The following is a 27902-nucleotide window of genomic DNA, read 5'->3' as shown; positions in this document are numbered from 1 at the left end:
TTACTATTTACATTTCGTTTGTACAAAAATACAAAAGGTGATGCAAATCTGTTGTGTTCTAGCTGTGAGCCAGGAGCGTCTTGTACCGACCGAGCCAGTTACACTGCAACCCTCAACCTTTTACATAGTTGGTTTGTTTTTCATCGGTTTAAAGTGAGTTTTTCATGTTTTTTCATGTTAATGTTTAAAGTTTGTGTTGGTGCTTTCCCATACACGTCTGACTGTCTGAAACCCTTTGGCAGAAGCATGGCCTGTACTGTCCTGATCATGCATCCTACATTAATGAACCATGTAAAATATGTTTTCATCAATAGGGGAAATACAGTCTTTTACACAAATCATCACATATCATCATCAATATAACTTTAGGTTACAGCAAAAAAGAAAAAAAACTTCACAAGCTCCACTATACCAGTGCAATAGGAGAAGATTATTTTTTTGTTTTTAAACTTTGAAATAATGGTAAATTCAGGGAATCATGTCTCGGAGTATAACAGTATTTTTTCTCATAGGTTAAAAGGTGTCTAGGTCAATGCAAACCAGAGAAGATTAGTACCTCTGGCTCTCGCTTCTGTGTTGGGGTATTACACTTCAGGGTTGGGCTCAATTCCATTTCAATTCCAGTCAATTCAGGAAGTAAACTGAAATTCCAATTCCAATTACGATTGTCTTCAATGATTTTCAAAGAGGAAAATGTGGAATTGGAATTGGGAATTTGGTTTACTATCTGAATTGACTGGTAATGAAATGGAATTGATCCCAACCCTGTTACACACATGGGATATGTCTCACAGAAAGGCAGGCAATAGTTTCTTCTTTGAAAACGTTTGTCTGTGGGGCCTGGACTCAGACGAACCAATGTCTTTAGTTAGTCTGTGGGGCCTGGACTCAGAAGAACCAATGTCTTTAGTTAGTCTGTGGGGCCTGGACTCAGAAGAACCAATGTCTTTAGTTTGTCTGTGGGGCCTGGACTCAGAAGAACCAATGTCTTTAGTTAGTCTGTGGGGCCTGGACTCAGAAGAACCAATGTCTTTAGTTAGTCTGTGGGGCCTGGACTCAGAAGAACCAATGTCTTTAGTTAGTCTGTGGGGCCTGGACTCAGAAGAACCAATGTCTTTAGTTAGTCTGTGGGGCCTGGACTCAGAAGAACCAATGTCTTTAGTTAGTCTGTGGGGCCTGGACTCAGACGAACCAATGTCTTTAGTTAGTCTGTGGGGCCTGGACTCAGAAGAACCAATGTCTTTAGTTAGTCTGTGGGGCCTGGACTCAGAAGAACCAATGTCTTTAGTTAGTCTGTGGGGCCTGGACTCAGAAGAACCAATGTCTTTAGTTTGTCTGTGGGGCCTGGACTCAGAAGAACCAATGTCTTTAGTTAGTCTGTGGGGCCTGGACTCAGAAGAACCAATGTCTTTAGTTAGTCTGTGGGGCCTGGACTCAGAAGAACCAATGTCTTTAGTTAGTCTGTGGGGCCTGGACTCAGAAGAACCAATGTCTTTAGTTTGTGGGGCCTGGCCTGGGGGAAAATGGCTACATTGCTACTTTACCGAAAATTGAAAGACACTTGCAATGGGAACACAAATCATCAAAATATAATATATATATTTTTTGGCTGCATACATATTATGTCAAACTACAGTTACTAATCCATATGAACAATTAAAAATGACTTCAGAGGATTCCAAATATCTACTCAAGGTGGACTTTGATACCATGTAGTTTAACGTTTATATTCTAAGGCTGAGTCCCAAATGGCCCCCTATTATTCCATATATAGTGCACTACTTTTGACCAGAGCCCTATGGGGTAGTGCACTATATAGGGAATAGGGTGCCATTTGGGATGCATTCTAAGACTGCACCATCACGTTTAGCATCAGCCAGTTCAGTTCAATTATATTATATTATTATAGACTCTGATATGAAATGTCTTTAAGTTTCACCATCATTCCTCTTCTAGGTTATTCTATATGATAACAAAATAACTCTCTGGATAAAATACCCTGTGATTAAAAATAGTTTCTATACAATGCTGTATAATAATTGTAATTAATGAACGTCATCTTGTACATCTTGTCATGTTGTCGCACCATAATCAACATTTAAAAGAGAGAGACAATGCATAGAGAGCTACCTGTCTCTTGGTTCCCCAATGTTCCCCAATGTCTAACCAGCCATTTTGTGTCATTTTGACCACAGAAAGGTTAACCAAACGCCTAGATATATATAGTATGGCATTTCAACACCATGCAAATGAATGGCTGTAGTTTTATAGTCCAACAGTTTGCAAAACGATAACATGAAATAGAATGTTAACACAATTATACCACACACTCTTAGAAAAAAAGGTTCCAAAAGGGTTCTTCGGCTCTCCCCATAGGAGAACCCTTTTAGGTTCCATGTAGAACCCTCTGTAGAAAGGGTTCTACATGGAACACAAAAGGGTTCTACCTAGAACTAAAAGGGTTCTACTTGGAACCAAATAGGGTTCTTCAAAGAGTTATCCTATTTCGACAGCCGAAAAACCCTTTCAGGTTCTAGATAGCACCTTTTTTTCTAAGAGTACAGGGAGGAATTGTAGTGCGTTGCCCTACCTAACACCAACCCTACCGCTACCTGCTCTGCTCTCTGTCCATGTAACACATACACACACAGATGTGCACGCACACACACACGCGCACACACACACCCTACCTCCCGTCCCATCTCAAGCTCAATTCATCTGACACTCACAAGGATTTCACCCTGGATCTTTTAACTGATAACTAACTCCAGAACTTCCTCATCCCTTGCCTGGAACCTACGTACTCTTATAGCTTTCTTTCTCTACATACATAGCTTCCCCAAATTCTCTGTTTGATTGTCCAGTCATTTTTTGTTCATTTTACAGTACAAGATACCCCCCTGTCCATGAACACAACTATACAAAACAGAATTGTCAAACATTTTGTACATATATTCAATTACACTAAACTTTACATATTCAAAAATGAAACTGAAAATACGATATCTTTTCTCGTGGTAGTATCTCTAACAGATATTTTCCCTCTTGAAAATGATATGGTGTTTTTTTTTATTGCATGCGATAGATGAAAATACTAATAAAACTACGGACACCCCAGTGTTCTGCAGCAACGGATATTCATTAATGATAGATCATGTAAAATTCTAATTAGTTCACAGCTTTTTCCTCCTATAACCTCTTACACAGTGTCAGTTCAGTTAGTTCTGCAATTCAAATTCGCTGAGTATTTTAAACATTTGTCATTTTATCTATTTATCTCTATGTTAGATCTGTACAAATGAACAGTAATATGGTTGCAGAGGTATTCATAGAACACATTGAGTGACTTCATTGATCTACAGTTTGTTTTTCAATGTAGAAACACAACTCTTCAAGATTGGTCTGTGCACCAGAATGTCATAACTTAAAATGTATAACCCATTTGTATGTTGAATTAGTTTAAAACCTGAAAAACACTAGACAGAAGCATAACATTTGAGTGAAATCAACAACAACAACAAAAAAAGATTCAACCGATATTTTCACGAGGACAGATGATTTGTTGTTTCTCTTAATAAGGTAGTATGATTAATGTGTTGGGCTTTGTGACGTGCCCCTGGCTACTGATGATACGGAACTACGGAAAGAGTGCAGCCCCCCCCCATAGAAACAGAATCTAGAATCTAGTCATTCTAGAATGTAGTCATTATACATTCTAGAATGATATTTGTATGTCCCCACCCCACGCTGCTACACATGATGGGTTTGTGTCGTTATAAAATGTTTTGTACGTCTCTTCATATAGCTATGTTCTTTATATTCAATACAAATATACACAATAGGAATTTTCCATTATAAGATTTGTTTAATTTTTTTCAAGGAATATTCTTGAAGAATTCATAATGATGAAGTGCAAAGGAGAAGTTCGTCTTTGAAAACCCAATCCATTTCAACCCCCCAGCTAGCTAGCCAAACATTAGTAGTAAAGACCCTCGATAGCTTTTCACTCTCTGTTTGTTTTTCTACTCCAAAAAACCTGTATCTCCTTCAGAATAGTCAGTGAATGCCCTGCATGCTTGGCCCTCCAGCACAGAAAGGCCACAGTACGATTGTCCCAGCAGGTTAGCCCAATCATCTCTTCTGACACCTTGACATCTGCACCAAATAACTTTAAGAAGACCAAATATTTCCCTTATGTGTCACTGCCAGGAATCCCTGCATTGAGAGCGCTTCTAGGGGCATTGGTCACAACTCATATTCCTATTTCTCAATGTATAGTTTATCTATGATAGAATGGTATGTAGGCCTACGTGTGTTGTTAACTCACTCTTGGTAAAACAATACTTTGACACATGGTTCTCAATAGTGATCACAATCCATTGTTTTGTGTTAGGAGCAGTAGCATAGAAAACGTATAGCTTATTCATTTTGTCGACTGGGAATATTTTGTTTAGTGGTTTAAATAATTACCTGTCCTCTGGGTAAGTGTTGAGAGAAATTGAATTATTTTGGAAAGCAGTTATTTTAGGGTCATGTTAGGACACAACATACAAGTTATCCAACATCCAAGAAGATAAAAAATGATGATGGATGTTCCACACACAGGTCGTCTTACCCCTCCATTTCTCTCCTCTTGTCCACGTTTCGCTCAATACAGGATCTTGGGTTATTTAAAAAACGGAGTTCAAAGTTCAAAACAAGACATTCTGTCTTTCTTTACACTGAACAAAACACAAAGTTGTGTTCTTCAGTTCTGCACATAGATGTCCAATCCCCAGGCAGGTAGTCCAGAGTAGAGTCTCTCTCTCTGGTTAGCCACTCTTTGTTTTTGCTGTGTGTATCCATCAGTACTCAGTAGATAAGAACAGTAACAACACTGAACCAGATCCATATCAATACGTCTACGCCCCAAATGGGACCCTATTCCCTATATGGGCCCTGGTCAAAAGTAGTATACCAAATAAAGAACAGGGTAGATGTTTCTGCACTGAGCATGCCTTTTATTTACGAGGAGCGATCATCATGAGGACTCCCATCTGAGTTTTCCGTCTCCCCCTCTGATATGACCTGCATGGGCGCCGTATAGAGCCGGCTACGGGTGCTGTAGCGACTACTATTGGCTGCAGGGGGGATCCGGGAGCGCCCCTGTCTTGACGAAGCCGACGTGGGAGGTGTTTTGGGGCTGAAGCTGTCCGAACTGGGCCTGGGGAAGTGGCTGGGGGGAAAGAGTTGCTCCCCGGCCCCCTGCAATGACGGCTCCTGGAGGGGAGAGGGGGGCTCCTCGGTGGGGTACCTGACCTGGCCCTCCGCAGCCAAGGGGTGCCCAGGGGACTTGGGGGCGATGGGGCTCTTGAGGATCTCTGTAGCAGACATGCGGTAGCTGGAATCAGTCCGGCTGCCCTTCTTTAGGAGAAGCAGCTTGAACTCCTCGTTGGAGGTGCTGGACTTCTTGGCGCTGCGGTAGATGGGTCCTGGGGTGCGCTGGGTCCCGGCCAGGGTCAGGGTGGAGAGGGCTGGGGCGGGGGGGGTGATGAGAGGGGGTGGTGGGGGGCGGCTGGGAGGATAGCTGCAGGGGGAACGACGGCAGCCGGAGGAGGACACAGACGGCTCTTCACACTCAGCTCTCCAGAGTCCTTACGGCCCAGGACTTTCCTCTTGGACCTAGAATAGGAGAGTGTTACACGGTTCAGGTAAACAGGCCATTTTATAAACCTTTCTGCTGTAGTTCATATGTCTGATGCATTCAATGTGTGTTCTCAGTTTGTTTGTAATTTGCTGCAACTTTCAAAAACAATAAAGATCTTTGAACTGAATTGAAGATACTGACAGATAAAGGTAATGATAATATTTGTTATGACAAGTGCAGCTATAACCTAGTGAGTCAAAATAATACAGTTATTTCAACTGAATTGAAAGTGACCTGTGGATCATGGCGAACAGGTCTTCAGTAGTACGTGATTTGCTGGGCGACATGAAGACGACATCATCATCAAGTTTGGTTGTTTCGTCAGTCAGAGGAGAGAGTGAGTTATCACTGGGACTAGTAGACTCTGGAGGAACAGGAACAGGATGTTTTAGGGAATATCATGCTAGTGATCTGATCACTTTCCTTATAGATCATTAAAGCCTCTAGAGATCAGAGGACCACAACTGAAGTGATCTGATCACTTTCCTTATAGATCATTAAAGCCTCTAGAGATGAGAGGACCACAACTGAAGTCATCTGATCACTTTCCTTATAGATCATTAAAGCCTCTAGAGATCAGAGGACCACAACTGAAGTGATCTGATCACTTTCCTTATAGATCATTAAAGCCTCTAGAGATCAGAGGACCACAGCTGAAGTGATCTGATCACTTTCCTTATAGATCATTAAAGCCTCTAGAGATCAGAGGACCACAGCTGAAGTGATCTGATCACTTTCCTTATAGATCATTAAAGCCTCTAGAGCTGAGAGGACCACAACTGAAGTGATCTGATCACTTTCCTTATAGATCATTAAAGCCTCTAGAGATCAGAGGACCACAGCTGAAGTGATCTGATCACTTTCCTTATATATCATTAAAGCCTCTAGAGATCAGAGGACCACAACTGAAGTGATCTGATCACTTTCCTTATAGATCATTAAAGCCTCTAGAGATCAGAGGACCACAGCTGAAGTGATCTGATCACTTTCCTTATATATCATTAAAGCCTCTAGAGATCAGAGGACCACAACTGAAGTGATCTGATCACTTTCCTTATAGATCATTAAAGCCTCTAGAGATCAGAGGACCACAACTGAAGTGATCTGATCACTTTCCTTATAGATCATTAAAGCCTCTAGAGATCAGAGGACCACAGCTGAAGTGATCTGATCACATTCCTTATAGATCATTAAAGCCTCTAGAGATCAGAGGACCACAGCTGAAGTGATCTGATCACATTCCTTATAGATCATTAAAGCCTCTAGAGATCAGAGGACCACAACTGAAGTGATCTGATCACATTCCTTATAGATCATTAAAGCCTCTAGAGATCAGAGGACCACAACAGAAGTGATCTGATCACATTCCTTATAGATCATTAAAGCCTCTAGAGCTGAGAGGACCACAGCTGAAGGAAGGGAAAAGGGGTTATACTATTACTTGAAGTCTCTTAAATTAATACATAATTAAAAAAATAATTGATTGCTAAAAAGTCTCAAAGTAAAGTACTAAGCAATGTATTAAAGCTGCAAAATGTAACTTTTTGGGTGACCCGGCAAAATTCACATAGAAATGTGTTTTATAGATCTGTCATTGTCATTGAAAGCAAGTCTAAGAAGTGGTAGATCTGTTCTATGTGCTCTATTTCTGTGCTTCCCGTTTTTGTGTCTTTTACTTTCGGTTTTGTACACCAGCTTCAAACAGCTGAAAATACAATATTTTTGGCTATGGAAAATATATTTCACAGCGCTTTAGATGGTACAATGATTCACTACACTATACTTGTTTGTTTTGACACATAAACTGAAATTAGGCAACTGTTAGAATTTTAGCAAACAGGAAATGGCGGAGCGATTTCTGCATAATGCATCTTTCAGTAAAGTAAAAGTTAAACCCATCAATCCAGACTCACCTTTGCTGAAGTAGTCCTCTGTGTCCGGTGTGGTGGAGTCATCTCTGCTGCTATCCTGAGAGGCACTTCTGGTAGGAACCCCTGATGATGCCATCTCATAGTGGTCCTCACCACCACCTCTCAGATCTCTCACATGGCTGATTGAGTAAGGGTGTGATGCTTCCACAGTTACACCAGGCACTTTGTCAGGACTGCTGCTTGGGCCCAAGTCCCACCTCCGGACCATGTGACTGTGACAGGACTGTGTCTGTGACTGGCTGTGATAATGTGATTGGGACTGATATGAGTGGGACTCCTCTAGCGTCTCGTACGTCGGTGGTTCTCTTGGATGATCTCTTTGATGATATTCTCGATATTCTCTAATGAGGCCTTGACTGTGACTCATAACCCTTGATATCTCTCTATCTTGCTCTTCCTCCTCCTCCTCTTCTTCATCCTCGGTCCGCTCCCCTAACACGTGGCACTCCGGGTGTGTGGTAGGAACCACGGGTTCCGGAGTTGGCGGCGGAGCTCGGTGCATGGGTTCCTCGGGTTCCATAGGTTCCGCGGGGCAAGTCCGGAACGCCGTCATGGCCCAGAAGGTTCCGGGGCTGTAGCGGTCCTGCCGGTGCCTGGCCAGGCTCTCGTAGGGCGGGGGGCCGTCCGGGTGCTGCATGGGGGTGGGGTGGTGCTGGGGCTGGGGTACAGAGCGGTGGTGGTGCTCCTGAGTAGGGTGGTGGGAGTCCTGGATCGGTGGTGGCGGGGGTTTCTGGGCGATGGGTCTCCTGGGTGGCAGGGGCCTGGTGTTGGTGTCAGAGTGGGGGGTGACGATGGTTACACTGGGCATCTTGGGTCTGGTGGCAGAGGCCCCTGGAGCCTCGTGGGCCCATGCTTGTGGTGGTGGTGGAGGCTCCTGGCCCTGAGCACACTGAGCACCCTGAGCCTGGGGCTGAGAACCATCGGTGGCCCTGTGGCCGGTGGAGCGCAGCTGGACCGAGCGCAGCACCGTTGGGGTGATGGCCAGGGCCATGGGGTTGGCAGCAAGTGGGGCCTCTGGAGTCAGAGTGGATCCATAGATAAACCCAGAGGAGGCTGAACTAGCGTTAGCGTTAGCACTAGCATTAACACTAGCATTAGCACTAGCATTAGCGTTAGCGGCTGCAGTGTTACCCGCGGTGGTCCGGGCCTCTGCTGCTGCTGCCTTCTGCTTGTTCTGGTGCAGCGTGTGCATGTGGGTCCGGTTGGCCAGAGTGGGTAGTGGTCGGCTGCCGTGGGCGCTGTGAAGAGCACTTAAGTCCAGCTGGGTGGGTGGAGCCGGGAAGTCATAGTCTTTCCTGGATGACGAGGAAGAGGAAGAGGAAGAGGAAGAGGAGGATCCGGAGGCAGAGCTAGAGAACTGGGTCTGGGCCTGGTGCTGCAGCGAGGAGAGAGAAGACTTCCTCTCGGGGACTTTGGGTTTCCGTTTCCCGCTGGTCGGAGAGAGCGGGCCTGGGAAGAACGCTAACGGGAACGAAGACGTGGGCGTCTCAGATTGGCTGGAGTATCCGCTGGAGGGTGAGGCGAGGCCGGCCAGCTTCTCAGGAGAGCCCAGCTTGAAGTCTCCATCCCTGGGGGGAAGAGGAGGGGAGGTGGGCCTGGAGGAGCTGGAACCAGAGCCAGAGGAATGCATCAATGCCTGGGTCTCTCCCCCGGGAGAGGAGCTGTCCACCGGCGACTTGATGCATTCAATAACAGTAGTACCCGTAGCAGTGCTGGAGTTGGACAACGAGCCGTAGGGGTCGCCGTTACTTTTGGATTTCAAGTCGTTGAGGAGCCAGAGGTCTGCATAGTCAGACTGAACGGCGCCCTCGTCCTTGAAGGAGTGTGTGTCAGTGGACCCGAACGAGGTGGGCTCTGTCATCTCCACGGTCCTAGGGCTCCTGGGACTCCCCATCCCCCAGGCACCTCCACCACCACCACACACCCCGGCCTCCTCACCCTCCAACCCAGGATTCTCCATCTGCCCTGGGCTGGCCATGTCCAGCTGCAGCCTCATCTCTCTGTCTATGGAAGACACGGGCAGGTTCAGGGTCTGGGTCTGGGTCTGCCCACTACTATGTATCTTTGGTTGGTCCTGGTCGCCCTGCTCATCGCCCTGCTCAGGGGGGACGTTCTCTGGAGCACCAGCGCTACACGTCTCCTTCAACGATGAGCTCCGTTTTGGTGGGGGTGGTTTGACCTTTGGTTTCTTCAGCGTACGACACGGCCTCCCTAGCGTTAAGGTGGCTCCCCTGTAGTCAGAGGACTGAGGAAGGTACCCAGCCATACCCTCTCCCGCGCCGGGCGTCGCGCCCACAGTGTTACCCTGGCCACAGTCAGCGCCAGAGCCCACGGCTGCATAGCTGGACATGTAGCTCCTGTAACTCTGAGCCTGCATGGAGGAGGAGTAGAAGCCCTGGGAGTCTGCTGCAGCAGTAGGAGGAGCTCGGTCTGAGAAGCCGTCGTAGGTGTTGATGCTGGTGAAGTCTATCCTGGTCTGGTCCCCCCTGGAGGAACGCCTGGGGCTGAAGTCCTGACCACACAGCTGATCCTGGTCAGCCTAGAACAGCATAACATAACATTAGATAAGATGAGACAAGATAAGAGAAAAGAGAGGATAAGAGGAGAGGAGAGGAGAGGGGAGGAGAGGAGAGGAGAGGAGAGGAGAGGAGAGGAGAGGAGAGGAGAGGAGGAGAGGAGAGGAGAGGAGAGGAGAGGGAGAGGAGAGGAGAGGAGAGGAGAGGAGAGGAGAGGAGAGGGGATGGGAGGGGAGGGAGGGGAGGGAGGGGAGGGGAGGGGAGAGAATGATCTATATTGTTAAATAGCTGTGGTACCTGGTCCTGGGGGTAGGCCCACTCTCCCTCGCTGGCAGTGCTGACCCCGGCATCATCCAGCTGGTCAGTGGCTGAGGATGTGAAGGAGCTGGACCTATGACCCTGGTCCTGTAATAATAATGATAATAATTCAATAATAATAATACATCTGATTTATATAGCGCTTTTCCAGTAGCTCATAGTGCTTTACCTAGTTTAGTTAAGTAAATATAGCTTTATTTTGTTTACAGCTAAAAGATGAACTTCCTATACAAAAAGTCCCAACAAACAACACAATGTCCAAGTCAATAAATAAAGTAGTGAAGACAGGAAGTCAAAGGTAAGTAGGATCGTCAGAGGGAAACTCACCTGCGGCCGGTCCGAGTGGTACGGGTCGATGATGAAGCCGGTGAGGTCATCGATGGCGTGCGGCGCAGCGTTGAGCGACAGCTCCGAGTCACAGTGGGAGGAGCCGGTCAGAGGGGGGGAGGCGGCAGGGGGGAGTGTCTCAGAGGTCTGGGAGGGGCATGTGGAACTGCTGCCACTCCAGTTACCACTGGACGACTGGTGGTCCTCCTAATAATAATAATAACTGTTATTTGTAGAGCGCTTTTAATCACATGCAGAAAGCAGAAAGCTCTGCACATCAAATAAGTAAGTCAGCCTTGTCCAAGACAGAATGGCCCATTGGGCAGGAGCCTATCTCCTTTTTCTGTAGTGAGGCAGCTTGATGTACAGTACACCCCCTGGACAGGACACTAGTCTATCTCCTGTTCCTGTATCATGAGACAGCTTGATGTACAGTACACCCCCTGGACAGGACACTAGTCTATCTCCTGTTTCTGTAGTGAGACAGCTTGATGTACAGTACACCCCCTGGACATGACACTAGTCTATCTCCTGTTTCTGTAGTGAGGCAGCTTGATGTACAGTACACACCCTGGACAGGACACTAGTCTATCTCCTGTTCCTGTATCATGAGGCAGCTTGATGTACAGTACACCCCCTGGACAGGACACTAGTCTATCTCCTGTTTCTGTAGTGAGGCAGCTTGATGTACAGTACACCCCCTGGACAGGACACTAGTCTATCTCCTGTTCCTGTATCATGAGGCAGCTTGATGTACAGTACACCCCCTGGACAGGACACTAGTCTATCTCCTGTTTCTGTAGTGAGGCAGCTTGATGTACAGTACACCCCTGGACAGGACACTAGTCTATCTCCTGTTCCTGTATCATGAGGCAGCTTGATGTACAGTACACCCCCTGGACAGGACGCTAGTCTATCTCCTGTTTCTGTTGTGAGGTAGCTTGATGTACAGTACACCCCCTGGACAGGACACTAGTCTATCTCCTGTTTCTGTAGTGAGGCAGCTTGATGTACAGTACACCCCCTGGACAGGACACTAGTCTATCTCCTGTTCCTGTATCATGAGACAGCTTGATGTACAGTACACCCCCTGGACAGGACACTAGTCTATCTCCTGTTCCTGTATCATGAGACAGCTTGATGTACAGTACACCCCCTGGACAGGACACTAGTCTATCTCCTGTTTCTGTAGTGAGGCAGCTTGATGTACAGTACACCCCCTGGACAGGACACTAGTCTATCTCCTGTTTCTGTAGTGAGGCAGCTTGATGTACAGTACACCCCCTGGACAGGACACTAGTCTATCTCCTGTTTCTGTAGCATGAGGCAGCTTGATGTACAGTACACCCCCTGGACAGGACACTAGTCTATCTCCTGTTCCTGTATCATGAGACAGCTTGATGTACAGTACACCCCCTGGACAGGACACTAGTCTATCTCCTGTTCCTGTATCATGAGACAGCTTGATGTACAGTACACCCCCTGGACAGGACACTAGTCTATCTCCTGTTTCTGTAGTGAGGCAGCTTGATGTACAGTACACCCCCTGGACAGGACACTAGTCTATCTCCTGTTTCTGTAGTGAGGCAGCTTGATGTACAGTACACCCCCTGGACAGGACACTAGTCTATCTCCTGTTTCTGTATCATGAGGCAGCTTGATGTACAGTACACCCCCTGGACAGGACACTAGTCTATCTCCTGTTTCTGTAGTGAGGCAGCTTGATGTACAGTACACCCCCTGGACAGGACACTAGTCTATCTCCTGTTCCTGTATCATGAGGCAGCTTGATGTACAGTACACCCCCTGGACAGGACACTATATCTCCTGTTTCTGTATCATGAGGCAGCTTGATGTACAGTACACCCCCTGGACAGGACACTAGTCTATCTCCTGTTCCTGTATCATGAGGCAGCTTGATGTACAGTACACCCCCTGGACAGGACACTAGTCTATCTCCTGTTTCTGTAGTGAGGCAGCTTGATGTACAGTACACACCCTGGACAGGACACTAGTCTATCTCCTGTTTCTGTAGTGAGGCAGCTTGATGTACAGTACACCCCCTGGACAGGACACTAGTCTATCTCCTGTTTCTGTAGCATGAGGCAGCTTGATGTACAGTACACCCCCTGGACAGGACACTAGTCTATCTCCTGTTCCTGTAGCATGAGGCAGCTTGATGTACAGTACACCCCCTGGACAGGACACTAGTCTATCTCCTGTTCCTGTATCATGAGACAGCTTGATGTACAGTACACCCCCTGGACAGGACACTAGTCTATCTCCTGTTCCTGTATTGAGGCAGCTTGATGTACAGTACACCCCCTGGACAGGACACTAGTCTATCTCCTGTTTCTGTAGTGAGGCAGCTTGATGTACAGTACACCCCCTGGACAGGACACTAGTCTATCTCCTGTTTCTGTATCATGAGGCAGCTTGATGTACAGTACACCCCCTGGACAGGACACTAGCTATCTCCTGTTTCTGTAGTGAGGCAGCTTGATGTACAGTACACCGCCTGGACAGGACACTAGTCTATCTCCTGTTTCTGTATCATGAGGCAGCTTGATGTACAGTACACCCCCTGGACAGGACACTAGTCTATCTCCTGTTTCTGTATCATGAGGCAGCTTGATGTACAGTACACCCCCTGGACAGGACACTAGTCTATCTCCTGTTTCTGTAGTAAGGCAGCTTGATGTACAGTACACCCCTGGACAGGACACTAGTCTATCTCCTGTTTCTGTAGTGAGGCAGCTTGATGTACAGTACACCCCCTGGACAGGACACTAGTCTATCTCCTGTTTCTGTAGTGAGGCAGCTTGATGTACAGTACACCCCCTGGACAGGACACTAGTCTATCTCCTGTTCCTGTATCATGAGGCAGCTTGATGTACAGTACACCCCCTGGACAGGACACTAGTCTATCTCCTGTTTCTGTAGTGAGGCAGCTTGATGTACAGTACACCCCCTGGACAGGACACTAGTCTATCTCCTGTTTCTGTAGTGAGGCAGCTTGATGTACAGTACACCCCCTGGACAGGACACTAGTCTATCTCCTGTTCCTGTAGCTGAGGCAGCTTGATGTACAGTACACCCCCTGGACAGGACACTAGTCTATCTCCTGTTTCTGTAGTGAGGCAGCTTGATGTACAGTACACCCCCTGGACAGGACACTAGTCTATCTCCTGTTTCTGTAGTGAGGCAGCTTGATGTACAGTACACCCCCTGGACAGGACACTAGTCTATCTCCTGTTTCTGTAGCATGAGGCAGCTTGATGTACAGTACACCCCCTGGACAGGACACTAGTCTATCTCCTGTTTCTGTAGTGAGGCAGCTTGATGTACAGTACACCCCCTGGACAGGACACTAGTCTATCTCCTGTTTCTGTAGTGAGGCAGCTTGATGACCAGTACACCCCCTGGACAGGATGCTAGTCTGTCGCAGGGCCTGCACATCAAAAACAAACATCAAAAGGCTAAAAGCAAAAGAAGACAAGATACACAGATAAGTGAAGGTGACAGCAAAGACGTACCTTGTGGTCTATCTGTCCTCTCAGCACCCCCGTGGTGGAGACAGAGTGGATAGGGCTGCTGAAGGTGTCTGAGCTGGAGGAGATCTCACAGCTCCCCATGTCAACCTGACGGGGGAGACGGGAGCGACCCCTCTCCATCCACATGTGTTCTGGACTCCCCCCGTCTCCTTGCTGCAGCTCTGGCATGGCCTGGTCGTCCGCACTCTCCTCCTCGTCCTTCAACATCCTCGGCCCCGTTCCCGTCTCGTACGGAGAGAGCTCCTCATCGTCATCATCATCATCGTCGTCATCATCATCGTCATCTTCATCACTGTCGTCCTGGTCCTCGTCGCGGATGCGGCCTCCCTCGCGGGGGAGGCTGCGGGAGCGTAGGCGGGAGCCCGAGGCGGTGTACATGGCGGTGTCAGGGTGGTCGGGAAGCGAGGAGATGTTCCCTGTGGAGTGGGAGAGGGAGGCGGGGATGCCCCCCTGGCCGCCGCGCTGGGCACGTATACGTCTCCTGGACGGGGCGCCACCGCCACCGGTCAGGCAGTCATCCGTCTGGCAGCCGGAGTCCTTGGTGTGTCCCCCTCGGAGGGAGAGCTCCTCCTGACAGAGGGACAGGTGAGGGTTGGCGTGGATGATCACTGTCCTCTCCCTCGCCACCGGAGACTCATCAGAGTCTGAAGGGAAACAGGGGTGGCATTGATTAGTAAGTCATCAATCAACATGATTAGAAAATAAAGTATGAGTCTCCTGCCTTTTCTATCAATGAAATTCAGGCAGATAAAAAAAAAGTCTAAATGCCAGGACAAATATGCATGTTTGTTTGTCTACAGAAAGTAGGATTGGTTGACTGGTGATAACAGTACTTGGAGGTCAGGCACAGACAGACAGACAGACAGACCGACCGACCGACATACAGACAGACAGACAGACAGACAGACAGACAGACAGACAGAGAAACAGCCAGAGACAGATAGACAGACAACATAACTGACAGACAGTATAACAGACAGACAGACAGTATAAAAGACAGACAGAGAGACAGCCAGAGACAGACAGACAGATAGACAGACAGTATAACAGACAGACAGCCGTACCCATGTCCTGTTGAACTCGTCTGGGGATACCAGTGATGGTCTTCCTCCTTCTCAGCTTCCTCCTCCTCTGCAGCACAGACTGGGAGTGTACCAGGGAGCAGCGCACGCTAGCCTCCCTGTCGAACCCCACCCCTGTGGAGAGAAACAAAGCACATGTGAGAGAGCTGCTCTGGAAGCACTTCATTGATGTCATTTATTGTCCATCAAGAGTAATGTCTTTCCACATCTCACAAATTACATTCCACACAGTTTACAAGTTACATGCACTCACTAATACACAAACAACAGTTAATTAATAGATTAATTGATTCAAACTAGAGAGAGATAGAGAGAGAGAGAGAGAGAGAGAATGTACAGAGAGAGAGAGAGAGAGAGAGAGAGAGGGAGAGAGAGGGAGAGAGAATGTACACAGATAGAGAGAGAGAGAGAGAGAGAGAGAGAGAGAGAGAGAGAGAGAGAGAGAGAGAGAGAGAGAGAGAGAGAGAGAGAGAAGAGAGAGAGAGAGAGAGAGAGAGAGAGAGAGAGAGAGAGAGAGAGAGAGAGAGAGAGAGCGAGAGAGAGATTGAGGGAATATCAAACACATCCAGAGACAGAGATGGAGTCATGTTGTGTTTACCAGTGACATTGATGGGGATGATGCATGAGGACACGACAGCTGGGTCACTCTTCATCCTCTCCTGGGGAGTGGGCAGTGGCAGGGCCTTGGACCAGTTGGTCTGCTTGTCCAGCGTGGAGGGGGGGTTGGGGATAGCACACTTAGACCTGTGGCCCACTGCAGGCTCTGCATCAGGGTCTATGGTAGTGGCAGCCTGATGCAGATGGCCAGAAATATGGTTAGTTGGGGTTTTAGGGTTAGTGCAACACTTAGAAGAGTTCAAAATGGCATACTATTCCCTATATAATGTACTGCTATAGGACCAGAGCCTCATGGTTCACTCGGGAATAGAGAACAAGGAGCCATTTTGGACACATACTTAGATGTGTTGTTACAAAGGGCAACATACAAAGTAAATTGCGTTCTGGCATTTACTTAACTCTTAGGTTTAACACTTACAAGTTATACACTTACAAGGCACAGACACAAAATGAGCAAAACGTTTTAATTCCATTTCAGTAAATGACAGCTGTTCTGGAGGAAAGGGAAATGAAGGTCAGGAAGATATTAAGATCAAGACAGAGATCAAGAGACAGCTCAAACGCTCAAGTGTCAAAGAATATGATTCCAGGAAAGTCCCAGAGTTCTGGATAGTGGTCAGAAGTTGAGAGGAGAGGAGAGGAGAATGATGATGTTTTGAAGATGAAGACTGTAGACAGGAGCTAATAAGATGAAGACAGTAGACAGGAGCAAATAAGATGAAGACAGTAGACTGTAGACAGGAGCTAATGCTATGAAGACAGTAGACAGTAGACAGGAGCTAATGCTATGAAGACAGTAGACAGTAGCTAATGCTATGAAGACAGTAGACAGGAGCTAATGCTATGAAGACAGTAGACAGGAGCTAATGCTATGAAGACAGTAGACAGGAGCTAATGCTATGAAGACAGTAGACAGGAGCTAATGCTATGAAGACAGTAGACAGGCGCTAATGAGATGAAGACAGTAGACAGGAGCTAATCAAAGATCTGAAGACAGTAGACAGGAGCTAATGCAGCATGAAGACAGTAGACAGGAGCTAATGCTATGAAGACAGTAGACAGTAGCACAGTAGACAGTAGCTAATGCTATGAAGACAGTAGACAGTAGCTAATGCTATGAAGACAGTAGACAGGAGCTAATGCTATGAAGACAGTAGACAGTAGACAGGAGCTAATGAGATGAAGACAGTAGACAGGAGCTAATGAGATGAAGACAGTAGACAGGAGCTAATGAGATGAAGACAGTAGACAGTAGCTAATGCTATGAAGACAGTAGACAGGAACTAATGAGATGAAGACAGTAGACAGGAGCAAATGAGATGAAGACAGTAGACAGGAGCTAATGAGATGAAGACAGTAGACAGGAGCTAATGAGATGAAGACAGTAGACAGTAGCTAATGCTATGAAGACAGTAGACAGGAGCTAATGCTATGAAGACAGAAGACAGAAGACAGTAGACAGGAGCAAATGAGATGAAGACAGTAGACAGGAGCTAATGAGATGAAGACAGTAGACAGGAGATAATGAGATGAAGACAGTAGACAGGAACTAATGAGATGAAGACAGTAGACAGGAGATAATGAGATGAAGACAGTAGACAGTAGACAGGAGCTAATGAGATGAAGACAGTAGACAGGAACTAATGAGATGAAGACAGTAGACAGTAGACAGGAGCTAATGAGATGAAGACAGTAGACAGTAGACAGGAGCTAATGAGATGAAGACAGTAGACAGTAGACAGGAACTAATGAGATGAAGACAGTAGACAGTCGACAGGAGCTAATGAGATGCTAGAGAACAGCAGGAAGGAGAGGTAGTAGTAGTAGTTCTATCTAGAACTAGTAGTATAATTAATTTAGGGCCTGTAGATTTTAAACCACGAGGCTTGGCATGCAGACAAATACCTTTCTGGTCCATGGGGTGAAGAGGCAACATTCAGTGGGGGAGAGGGAGCGGGTACGGTCATACTACAAACACAAAACATGAAGAAAACAAAAATGATGACGACTTGATCGACGGGACAAATGAAAACCATGGATTGGACTTGGAGACATGGGTGAAATCATATTGAATGAAACATATGACAGACAGGATAAAACATGGGGACCCAGGTGTTGCGGACTAGGGACACAAAGCATTGTGTGTAACTTCTTGTGATGCTAAGGAGATTGAAGACATCCTTCTTCACCTATTAGACAATAAGTGATTTCATCATCCCATCCTACAAGAAAATGGAGTGAAAGAATGATATTCATCTGTGAATGATGAGAGGTGACTGTTTTCAGGATCCTCAGGACAGAAAGCTGTTATAAGCTGTAATAAGAGTGACGTTAGCATGACGCTAGAGGGGTCATCCTGCAATGAATGCCATCCCATTTACCTTTCTCTGTATAGTGTGACAGTGAACCTCCCTTCCAGGTCTCTCCTGCAGCGTTAAGGGAAGATACGTAGCACGATGAGACATAACGCTAAACATTCTGATGTGGAATACAAACAAACTCACAAGCATGCAAACTCACTGGGATGATAAAACATGCGATGAGATCAGGTAACCTAGCGGTTAGAGAGGCGAGCCAGAAACCGGAGGGTTGCCTGTTTAAATCCCAGGTCTGACGGGGAAAATCGGGCGGGAAGTGATCAAATCATAGATACTTAACCCCCACAACAACAGCTCCCAGAGTGGCAGCCCCCTGCACCTCTCCAAAACCCGTGTATGGATGTGTGTCTTTCGGAGGGGTTGGGTTAAGAGCGGAAGTCAAATTTTGGTTGGCCCTTGTGTGCAATTGACCATTAAAGTGATCTTAATGAAGATGTATGTGTTCTGATGAGATACAAGAGCTATGCCTTTTCTGTTACCTTTCTTTGTATTGTCTGGATGTCTGTCTCTCTCATGTGTCTCTCCTAGTGGTAGCCATACAGCAGAGAGAGAACACAACAAGCTGAAAAATACTAGGCCCACTGCACTGCACTGGTGACATCATCAACAATGGACACATGCTACTATATCATGTTAAGAAGAAATTCAACTGTATTTTCATAGTTACAGTTACAGGACCACAATGTGAAAACCCAGTGGACACATGTGGACAACACACACCACTTGTAGGTTGACAACACACACCACTTGTAGGTTGACATCACACACCACTTGTAGGTTGACAACACACACCACTTGTAGACTGACAACACACACCACTTGTAGGTTGACATCACACACCACTTGTAGGTTGACATCACACACCACTTGTAGGTTGACATCACACATCACTTGTAGGTTGACAACACACACCACTTGTAGGTTGACAACACACACCACTTGTAGGTTGACAACACACACCACCTGTAGATTGACAACACACACCACTTGTAGGTTGACATCACACACCACTGACATCACACACCACTTGTAGGTTGACAACACACACCACTTGTAGGTTGACATCACACACCACTTGTAGGTTGACAACACACACCACTTGTAGGTTGACAACACACACCACTTGTAGGTTGACAACACACACCACTTGTACGTTGACATAACACACCACTTGTAGGTTGACAACACACACCACTAACAGGCACTACACTATGTGGTAGTTTACCTTCCGTGGTTGATATTCTATCTCTCTCTCTGGTCTCGCCTGCTGCTTGACAATAAAACAAACATATACAGTCAAGTCATTTCAGCACTTCTCCTCAGGACATTGATTAGCTGCTGTATCAGGTGTGCTTGTGTAGGGCTGGAGTAAAAGCCTGTAAAGACGTGTCTCCCCTTACCGCACGGCTGTGCCTGCCCCTCTGCTCGTGCCGTCTGAGGGTGCGTGGGGAAGGGAGGGTGGGCATCGGAGGAGCCCCAGAGATGGAGATGGTCACTCTGCGCTCGCTGCTGGTCGACCGTTGACGTTGCTGTTGGTCTGTAAACCATGAGGGGAAATACTGTGGTCAGATTCTGACAGGGTCTCGCTACATTAGATTATAATATTCACTAGCAGTCACCATGTTGTGTTACAGTTACAACAGCCACTGGTTCCTCACTGAGATCATATCAGTCAAGAGTTTTCTAGAACTCAGACAAGCAGGTGTCCACTGTACTAACACTAGGTGGCACTATATATGAGGGATACTGACTGAATTGACACCAACCCTGGTTCAAACTGTTGTTAGGTGGGGTGTGTATGGTGTGTGTGTGTGTGTGTGTGCTCTGGTCAGTGGTTCCCCAGCTCTGTGTAGGGCAAAGAAGCTCTGCTTGGCATGTCTGTGTTAGGTGGTCTGTCTTAGGTGGTGTATGTTAGATGGTGTATGTTAGGTGGTCTGTCTTAGGTGGTGTATGTTAGGTGATGTATGTTAGGTGGTGTATGTTAGGTGGTGTATGTTAGGTGTTAGGTGGTGTATGTTGGGTGGTGTATGTTAGGTGTTAGGTGGTGTATGTTAGGTGTTCGGTGGTGTATGTTTGGTGTTAGGTGGTGTATGTTATGTGGTGTATGTTAGGTGTTAGGTGGTGTATGTTTGGTGTTAGGTGGTGTATGTTAGGTGTTAGGTGGTGTATGTTTGGTGTTAGGTGGTGTATGTTAGGTGGTGTATGTTAGGTGTTAGGTGGTGTATGTTATGTGTTAGGTGGTGTATGTTATGTGTTAGGTGGTGTATATTAGGTGGTGTATGTTAGGTGTTGGGTGGTGTATGTTATGTGTTAGGTGGTGTATATTAGTTGGTGTATGTTAGGTGTTGGGTGGTGTATGTTATGTGTTAGGTGGTGTATGTTAGGTGGTGTATGTTAGGTGTTAGGTGGTGTATGTTGGGTGGTGTATGTTAGGTGTTAGGTGGTGTATGTTAGGTGTTAGGTGGTGTATGTTTGGTGTTAGGTGGTGTATGTTAGGTGTTAGGTGGTGTATGTTGGGTGGTGTATGTTAGGTGTTAGGTGGTGTATGTTAGGTGTTCGGTGGTGTATGTTAGGTGTTAGGTGGTGTATATTAGGTGGTGTATGTTTGGTGTTAGGTAGTGTATGTTAGGTGGTGTATGTTATGTGTTAGGTGGTGTATGTTATGTGTTAGGTGGTGTATGTTAGGTGGTGTATGTTAGGTATTAGGTGGTGTATGTTTGGTGTTAGGTGGTGTATGTTATGTGTTAGGTGGTGTATATTAGGTGGTGTATGTTAGGTGTTGGGTGGTGTATGTTATGTGTTAGGTGGTGTATGTTAGGTGGTGTATGTTAGGTGTTAGGTGGTGTATGTTTGGTGTTAGGTGGTGTATGTTAGGTGGTGTATGTTAGGTGTTAGGTGGTGTATGTTAGGTGTTAGGTGGTGTATGTTATGTGTTAGGTGGTGTATATTAGGTGGTGTATGTTAGGTGTTGGGTGGTGTATGTTATGTGTTAGGTGGTGTATGTTAGGTGGTGTATGTTAGGTGTTAGGTGGTGTATGTTTGGTGTTAGGTGGTGTATGTTAGGTGGTGTATGTTAGGTGTTAGGTGGTGTATGTTAGGTGTTAGGTGGTGTATGTTGGGTGGTGTATGTTAGGTGTTAGGTGGTGTATGTTAGGTGTTAGGTGGTGTATGTTAGGTGGTGTATGTTAGGTGTTAGGTGGTGTATGTTAGGTGTTAGGTGGTGTATGTTGGGTGGTGTATGTTAGGTGTTAGGTGGTGTATGTTATGTGTTAGGTGGTGTATATTAGGTGGTGTATGTTATGTGTTAGGTGGTGTATGTTAGGTGGTGTATGTTTGGTGTTAGGTGGTGTATGTTAGGTGTTAGGTGGTGTATGTTATGTGGTGTATGTTAGGTGTTAGGTGGTGTATGTTTGGTGTTAGGTGGTGTATGTTTGGTGTTAGGTGGTGTATGTTAGGTGTTAGGTGGTGTATGTTAGGTGTTAGGTGGTGTATGTTATGTGTTATGTGGTGTATATTAGGTGGTGTATGTTAGGTGGGTATGTTAGGTGGTGTATGTTAGGTGTTATGTGGTGTATATTAGGTGGTGTATGTTAGGTGGTGTATGTTATGTGTTATGTGGTGTATATTAGGTGGTGTATGTTAGGTGGTGTATGTTAGGTGGTGTATGTTAGGTCATGTACAGTGAGGGAAAAAAGTATTTGATCCCCTGCTGATTTTGTACGTTTTCCCACTGACAAAGAAATGATCAGTCTATAATTTTAATGGTAGGTTTATTTGAACAGTGAGAGACAGAATAACAACAAAAAAATCCAGAAAAACACATGTCAAAAATGTTATAAATTGATTTTCATTTTAATGAGGGAAATAAGTATTTGACCCCCTCTCAATCAGAAAGATTTGTCTGGCTCCCAGGTGTCTTTTATACAGGTAATGAGCTGAGATTAGGAGCACACTCTTAAAGGGAGTGCTCCTAATCTCAGCGTGTTACCTGTATAAAAGACACCTGTCCACAGAAGCAATCAATCAATCAGATTCCAAACTCTCCACCATGGCCAAGACCAAAGAGCCAAGGATGTCAGGGACAAGATTGTAGACCTACACAAGGCTGGAATGGGCTACAAGACCATCGCCAAGCAGCTTGGTGAGAAGGTGACAACAGTTGGTGCGATTATTCGCAAATGGAAGAAACACAAAAGATCTGTCAATCTCCCTCGGCCTGGGGTTCCATGCAAGATCTCACCTCGTGGAGTTGCAATGATCATGAGAACGGTGAGGAATCATTCCAGAACTACACAGGAGGATCTTGTCCATGATCTCAAGGCAGCTGGGACCATAGTCACCAAGAAAACAATTGGTAACACACTACGCCGTGAAGGACTGAAATTCTGCAGCGCCCGCAAGGTCCCCCTGCTCAAGAAAGCACATATACACGCCCGTCTGAAGTTTGCCAATGAACATCTGAATGATTCAGCGGAGAACTGGGTGAAAGTGTTGTGGTCAGATGAGACCAAAATCGAGCTCTTTGGCATCAACTCAACTCGCCATGTTTGGAGGAGAAGGAATGCTGCCTATGACCCCAAGAACACCATCCCCACCGTCAAACATGGAGGTGGAAACATTATGCTTTGGGGGTGTTTTTTTGCTAAGGGGACAGGACAACTTCACCGCATCAAAGGGACGATGGACGGGACCATGTACCGTCAAATCTTGGGTGAGAACCTCCTTCCCTCAGCCAGGGCATTGAAAATGGGTCGTGGATGGGTATTCCAGCATGACAATAACCCAAAACACACGGCCAAGGCAACAAAGGAGTGGCTCAAGAAGAAGCACATTAAGGTCCTGGAGTGGCCTAGCCAGTCTCCAGACCTTAATCCCATAGAAAATATTTGAAGAGAGCTGAAGGTTTGAGTTGCCAAACGTCAGCCTCGAAACCTTAATGACTTGGAGAAGATCTGCAAAGAGTAGTGGGACAAAATCCCTCCTGAGATGTGTGCAAACCTGGTGGCCATCTACAAGAAACGTCTGACCTCTGTGATTGCCAACAAGGGTTTTGCCACCAAGTACTAAGTCATGTTTTGCAGAGGGGTCAAATACTTATTTCCCTCATTAAAATGCAAATCAATTTATAACATTTTTGACATGCGTTTTTCAGCCTTTTTTTGTTGTTATTCTGTCTCTCACTGTTCAAATAAACCTACCATTAAAATTATAGACTGATCATTTCTTTGTCAGTGGGCAAACGTACAAAATCAGCAGGGGATCAAATACTTTTTTCCCTCACTGTATGTTAGGTGGTGTATGTTAGGTGGTGTATGTTAGGTGTTGTGTGTTAGGTGTTGTGTGTTCGGTGGTGTGTGTGCATATGCCTGCGTCCTTTTGTGTTTACGTCCATGTGACCTCTCACCTCTGTGCAGGGCTCGCAGGCTCTGCTTGGCATGCCTGTGGAGCTCCTCTACGCATGGTGGCCGGCTGCAGGGGTGAAACACGTTGTGGTGTTGGTGCCATGGGGCCTGGTAGTGAACCGTCAGCTTACTCTCCACATCCAGGTTGGAGACGGCTAGGGAGACAATAGATTGTTCATATTTATATTCTTCGAAAGAGAGCGGACAGACAGACAGCAGGTTAGGTTCTGCTGTACTTTTAATTCATTGGCTGTTGTGATTGTTATTCATTGACAGGGTTCTGAAGATAGGGAGAGAGAGAGAACAGGAGAATGGATCGTTATTATTCATTTGCACATAAATTCTTTTTTTTGCTATCACTGGGAGAGAAGACACTCAGCTATGTTTTTAGACACGGTATGACCCCAACAGTATGACCCCAACAGCCTTCCATAAACAGCTGCAAGTTTGGTTTTCCAGCTACAATCACACCAAGACCTTGATATAAATCAATAAATAAAATATACATATAATTCAATTAATTATATATACATATAATTTATATACACATATATATTGAAATATTTCAGAGCAAAGGATCAAAATGTCATTCTGACTTTGAACTTAAGAGGAAACCCGCCCAACATGAACAGGAGGAATACAGGAGTTATGAAACCAGTCCCTGCAATTCCACACCAGCAGGGGTCAGTAACACATATCAACATCAACTGAATTAAGCCGACAACTGCTATAATGACAGACGTCCGTGTTTCCTCAAAACACCATCTCTGCTGCTGTTATACATTAACACACAAATGCACAGAACATGTGATTTCAAGGGGCTGTGGTGTTATTATGATTCAGGCAAGAGACAATGCTGCTTTTATCCTGCAAGGCTGGGAGAGGGGGAATAGAGGGGGGAGAGAGAGGAGAGGAGGAGAGAGGGAGGAGAGGGAGGAGAGAGGGAGGAGAGGAGGAGGAGGAGAGAGGGAGAGGGAGGAGGAGAGAGGGAAGAGAGGGAGGAGAGAGGGAGGAGAGGAGGAGAGAGGAGGAGTGAGGGAAGAGAGGGGGAAGAGAGGAGGAGAGGAGGAGAGAGGGAGAGGGAGGAAGAGAGAGGGAAGAGAGGGAGGAGAGAGGGAGGAGAGGAGGAGAGAGGGAAGAGAGGGAGGAGAGAGGGAGGAGAGGAGGAGAGGAGGAGTGAGGGAAGATAGGAGGAGAGGAGATAAGAAGGAGATGTAACCCTCTTTCTTTCATCACTCTTTTATCTTCTGGCCTTGCTTTCATTTCAATCCTCATATTACAACAGCAGCATCTGTTCATTAACATCTACAGTAGGTGTGTGTGCGTGTGCGTGTGTCTGTGTGATGTGTGTTCACTGTGCGTGTCTGAGAGTTAGTTTGCTGTGTGCGTGTTTGTGTGTGTAGTCTGTTGTTCCCTTGAATAAACCAGGCTCATCTGTAACCAGGCAACCCTTCATATCTGATGTAGGATGAATAGAATGATCTCTATCAATCCATAATCATGAGACTAATGTGGATGAGACGATCTGTCCAGGTCTGATGATTTAAGCCCAGAGAAAGCAGAACATTCAACAGGTCCCTGACAGCCAGAAGATGAATAAACACAGCTATATTGCACAGTGTATGTTACCAGCTGGGTTGTGCCTCTGTACAAGACTGTTACCCTGCTAAAGCCTAGCTTCAGGTCTCAGGCAAGGTTATTCATCACACTGTTGCACAAGACTGTTACCCTGCTAAAGCCTAGCTTCAGGTCTCAGGCAAGGTTATTCATCACACTGTTGCACAAGACTGTTACCCTGCTAAAGCCTAGCTTCAGGTCTCAGGCAAGGTTATTCATCACACTGTTGCACAAGACTGTTAGCCTGCTAAAGCTTCAGGCCTAAGGCAAGGTTATTCATCACACTTGATGCACAAGACTGTGTTATCCCACTGAGCTAAAGCCTAGGCATCTTCACCCTCCCCTTTGACCTGCATCAGTGGGCTAACACAGTCTTGTGGCGCACAGGAGTTCGAACCCAGTCGGTATATTGGAGCCAGTTGGAGGGTTCAACCAATGTGGTCTGAAGAGTTCTACAACAGTACTTAGAGTCTTTAACTGACAATTAAGGGAGTACTGCTAGCGATGGGGGAAAAAATCGATACAGTTTCATATTGGGATATTATTTTTAACGATATATCACATCGTATTGTTTTGACAATATCGCAATATTATTTTTGTGCTAGTTGGCTGTACCTGCACCAAAACTCCAGTATTTTCCCTTCATAGCTTGTTCTCCATATAAAAATAAATAAATAGGGAACCAACATATTTTCATCACTTTTATTTCCATGACTGGTCAAAACTCATTTTCTCATGACTCTCTCTTGTTCCTCTGCAGCAGATATATGGTGAGCAATATGATTGGACCATCGAATGGCAATAAAATCACAGTATCGATTCGCAATACATATAGAATCGTGAGAATCGCAAGAATCACAATAATCACAATATATATCGTATCGGCACCTAAGTATTGTGATAATATCGTATTGTGAGGTCCCTGGCAATTCCCCGCCCTAGTTACTGCCTTCAGCCACTGCTGCTATAATGGAGTAGAGGTGGTGGATTAGTTACTGCTGCTATAATGGAGTAAAGGTGGTGGATTAGTTACTGCTTCTATAATGGAGTAGAGGTGGTGGATTAGTTACGGCTTCTATAATGGAGTAGAGGTGGTGGATTAGTTACTGCTTCTATAATGGAGTAGAGGTGGTGGATTAGTTACTGCTTCTATAATGGAGTAGAGGTGGTGGATTAGTTACTGCTTCTATAATGGAGTAGAGGTGGTGGATTAGTTACTGCTTCTATAATGGAGTAGAGGTGGTGGATTAGTTACTGCTGCTGTAATGGAGTAGAGGTGGTGGATTAGTTACTGCTGCTATAATGGAGTAGAGGTGGTGGATTAGTTACTGCTGCTATAATGGAGTAGAGGTGGTGGATTAGTTACTGCTGCTATAATGGAGTAGAGGTGGTGGATTAGTTACTGCTTCTATAATGGAGTAGAGGTGGTGGATTAGTTACTGCTGCTATAATGGAGTAGAGGTGGTGGATTAGTTACTGCTGCTGTAATGGAGTAGAGGTGGTGGATTAGTTACTGCTTCTATAATGGAGTAGAGGTGGTGGATTAGTTACTGCTGCTATAATGGAGTAGAGGTGGTGGATTAGTTACTGCTGCTATAATGGAGTAGAGGTGGTGGATTAGTTACTGCTTCTATAATGGAGTAGAGGTGGTGGATTAGTTACTGCTTCTATAATGGAGTAGAGGTGGTGGATTAGTTACTGCTTCTATAATGGAGTAGAGGTGGTGGATTGGTTACTGCTGCTGTAATGGAGTAGAGGTGGTGGATTAGTTACTGCTTCTATAATGGAGTAGAGGTGGTGGATTAGTTACTGCTTCTATAATGGAGTAGAGGTGGTGGATTAGTTACTGCTTCTATAATGGAGTAGAGGTGGTGGATTTATGTAATGTTCTGTTACAGCACACCCTCCTTTGCGCTCCTCACCTCTCCTCTCCTCTCCTCTCCTCTCCTCTCCTCTCCTCTCCTCTCCTCTCCTCTCCTCTCCTCTCCTCTCCTCTCCTCTCCTCTCCTCTCCTCTCCTCTCCTCCAGATAGCTTATGCTGCAGCAGCAGTGTCTCATCAGAGAATGCAGTGGATTTGAAATAGTCAATTACTCAGCAACATTTCCTTCCTCACATCACATGGTTTTTGTGCTGTGCATCATCAAGAAGCAGATCAGAGAGGAGAGAGAGATTGAGAGAGAGAGATGGAGAGAGAGAAAGAGAGAGAGAGCGAGAGCAAGAAAGAGAGGAGAGTGAGAGAGAGAGAGAGAGAGACATAGAGAGAGAGAGAGAGAGAGAGAGAGAGAGAGAGAGAGAGAGAGAGAGAGAGAGACGACTCCTATGCAGAGGACACAGTCTTTGTTTCACAGGAAACATGATAAAAAACAGCTCTAGATTTTGTCATTAAAGATCTATTATGACGCATATATCCATAATGATCACGATAACCAACAAAGGCTTGCAGTGGATAAACAACACACACACACACACAGT

At 45.9% G+C, this 27902-nt stretch overlaps 1 protein-coding gene across 1 annotated transcript in view; it reads right to left on the bottom strand.

Moving 5' to 3' along the window:
* Positions 1-2422: 2422 nt before the first annotated feature.
* Positions 2423-27902, bottom strand: part of nhsb (Nance-Horan syndrome b (congenital cataracts and dental anomalies)) — a 117578-nt gene continuing 92098 nt past the window's right edge. Inside the window, 14 exon segments of the mRNA XM_045206945.1 lie at positions 2423-5532; positions 5535-5661; positions 5921-6050; positions 7600-10156; positions 10431-10538; positions 10779-10985; positions 14315-14976; positions 15397-15528; positions 16013-16205; positions 18414-18458; positions 18890-18934; positions 19636-19693; positions 19764-19947; positions 23815-23967. Of these exon segments, the coding sequence (XP_045062880.1) occupies positions 5005-5532; positions 5535-5661; positions 5921-6050; positions 7600-10156; positions 10431-10538; positions 10779-10985; positions 14315-14976; positions 15397-15528; positions 16013-16205; positions 18414-18458; positions 18890-18934; positions 19636-19693; positions 19764-19947; positions 23815-23967 (5129 nt within the window). The 3' untranslated portion in view covers positions 2423-5004.

Source organism: Coregonus clupeaformis, chromosome 24 (genome assembly GCF_020615455.1).
Source record: "Coregonus clupeaformis isolate EN_2021a chromosome 24, ASM2061545v1, whole genome shotgun sequence".
Taxonomy (NCBI): Eukaryota; Metazoa; Chordata; class Actinopteri; order Salmoniformes; family Salmonidae; genus Coregonus; species Coregonus clupeaformis.
Note: the sequence above shows the minus strand (reverse complement) of the source record. Positions and strands in the feature narration are given on the sequence as shown.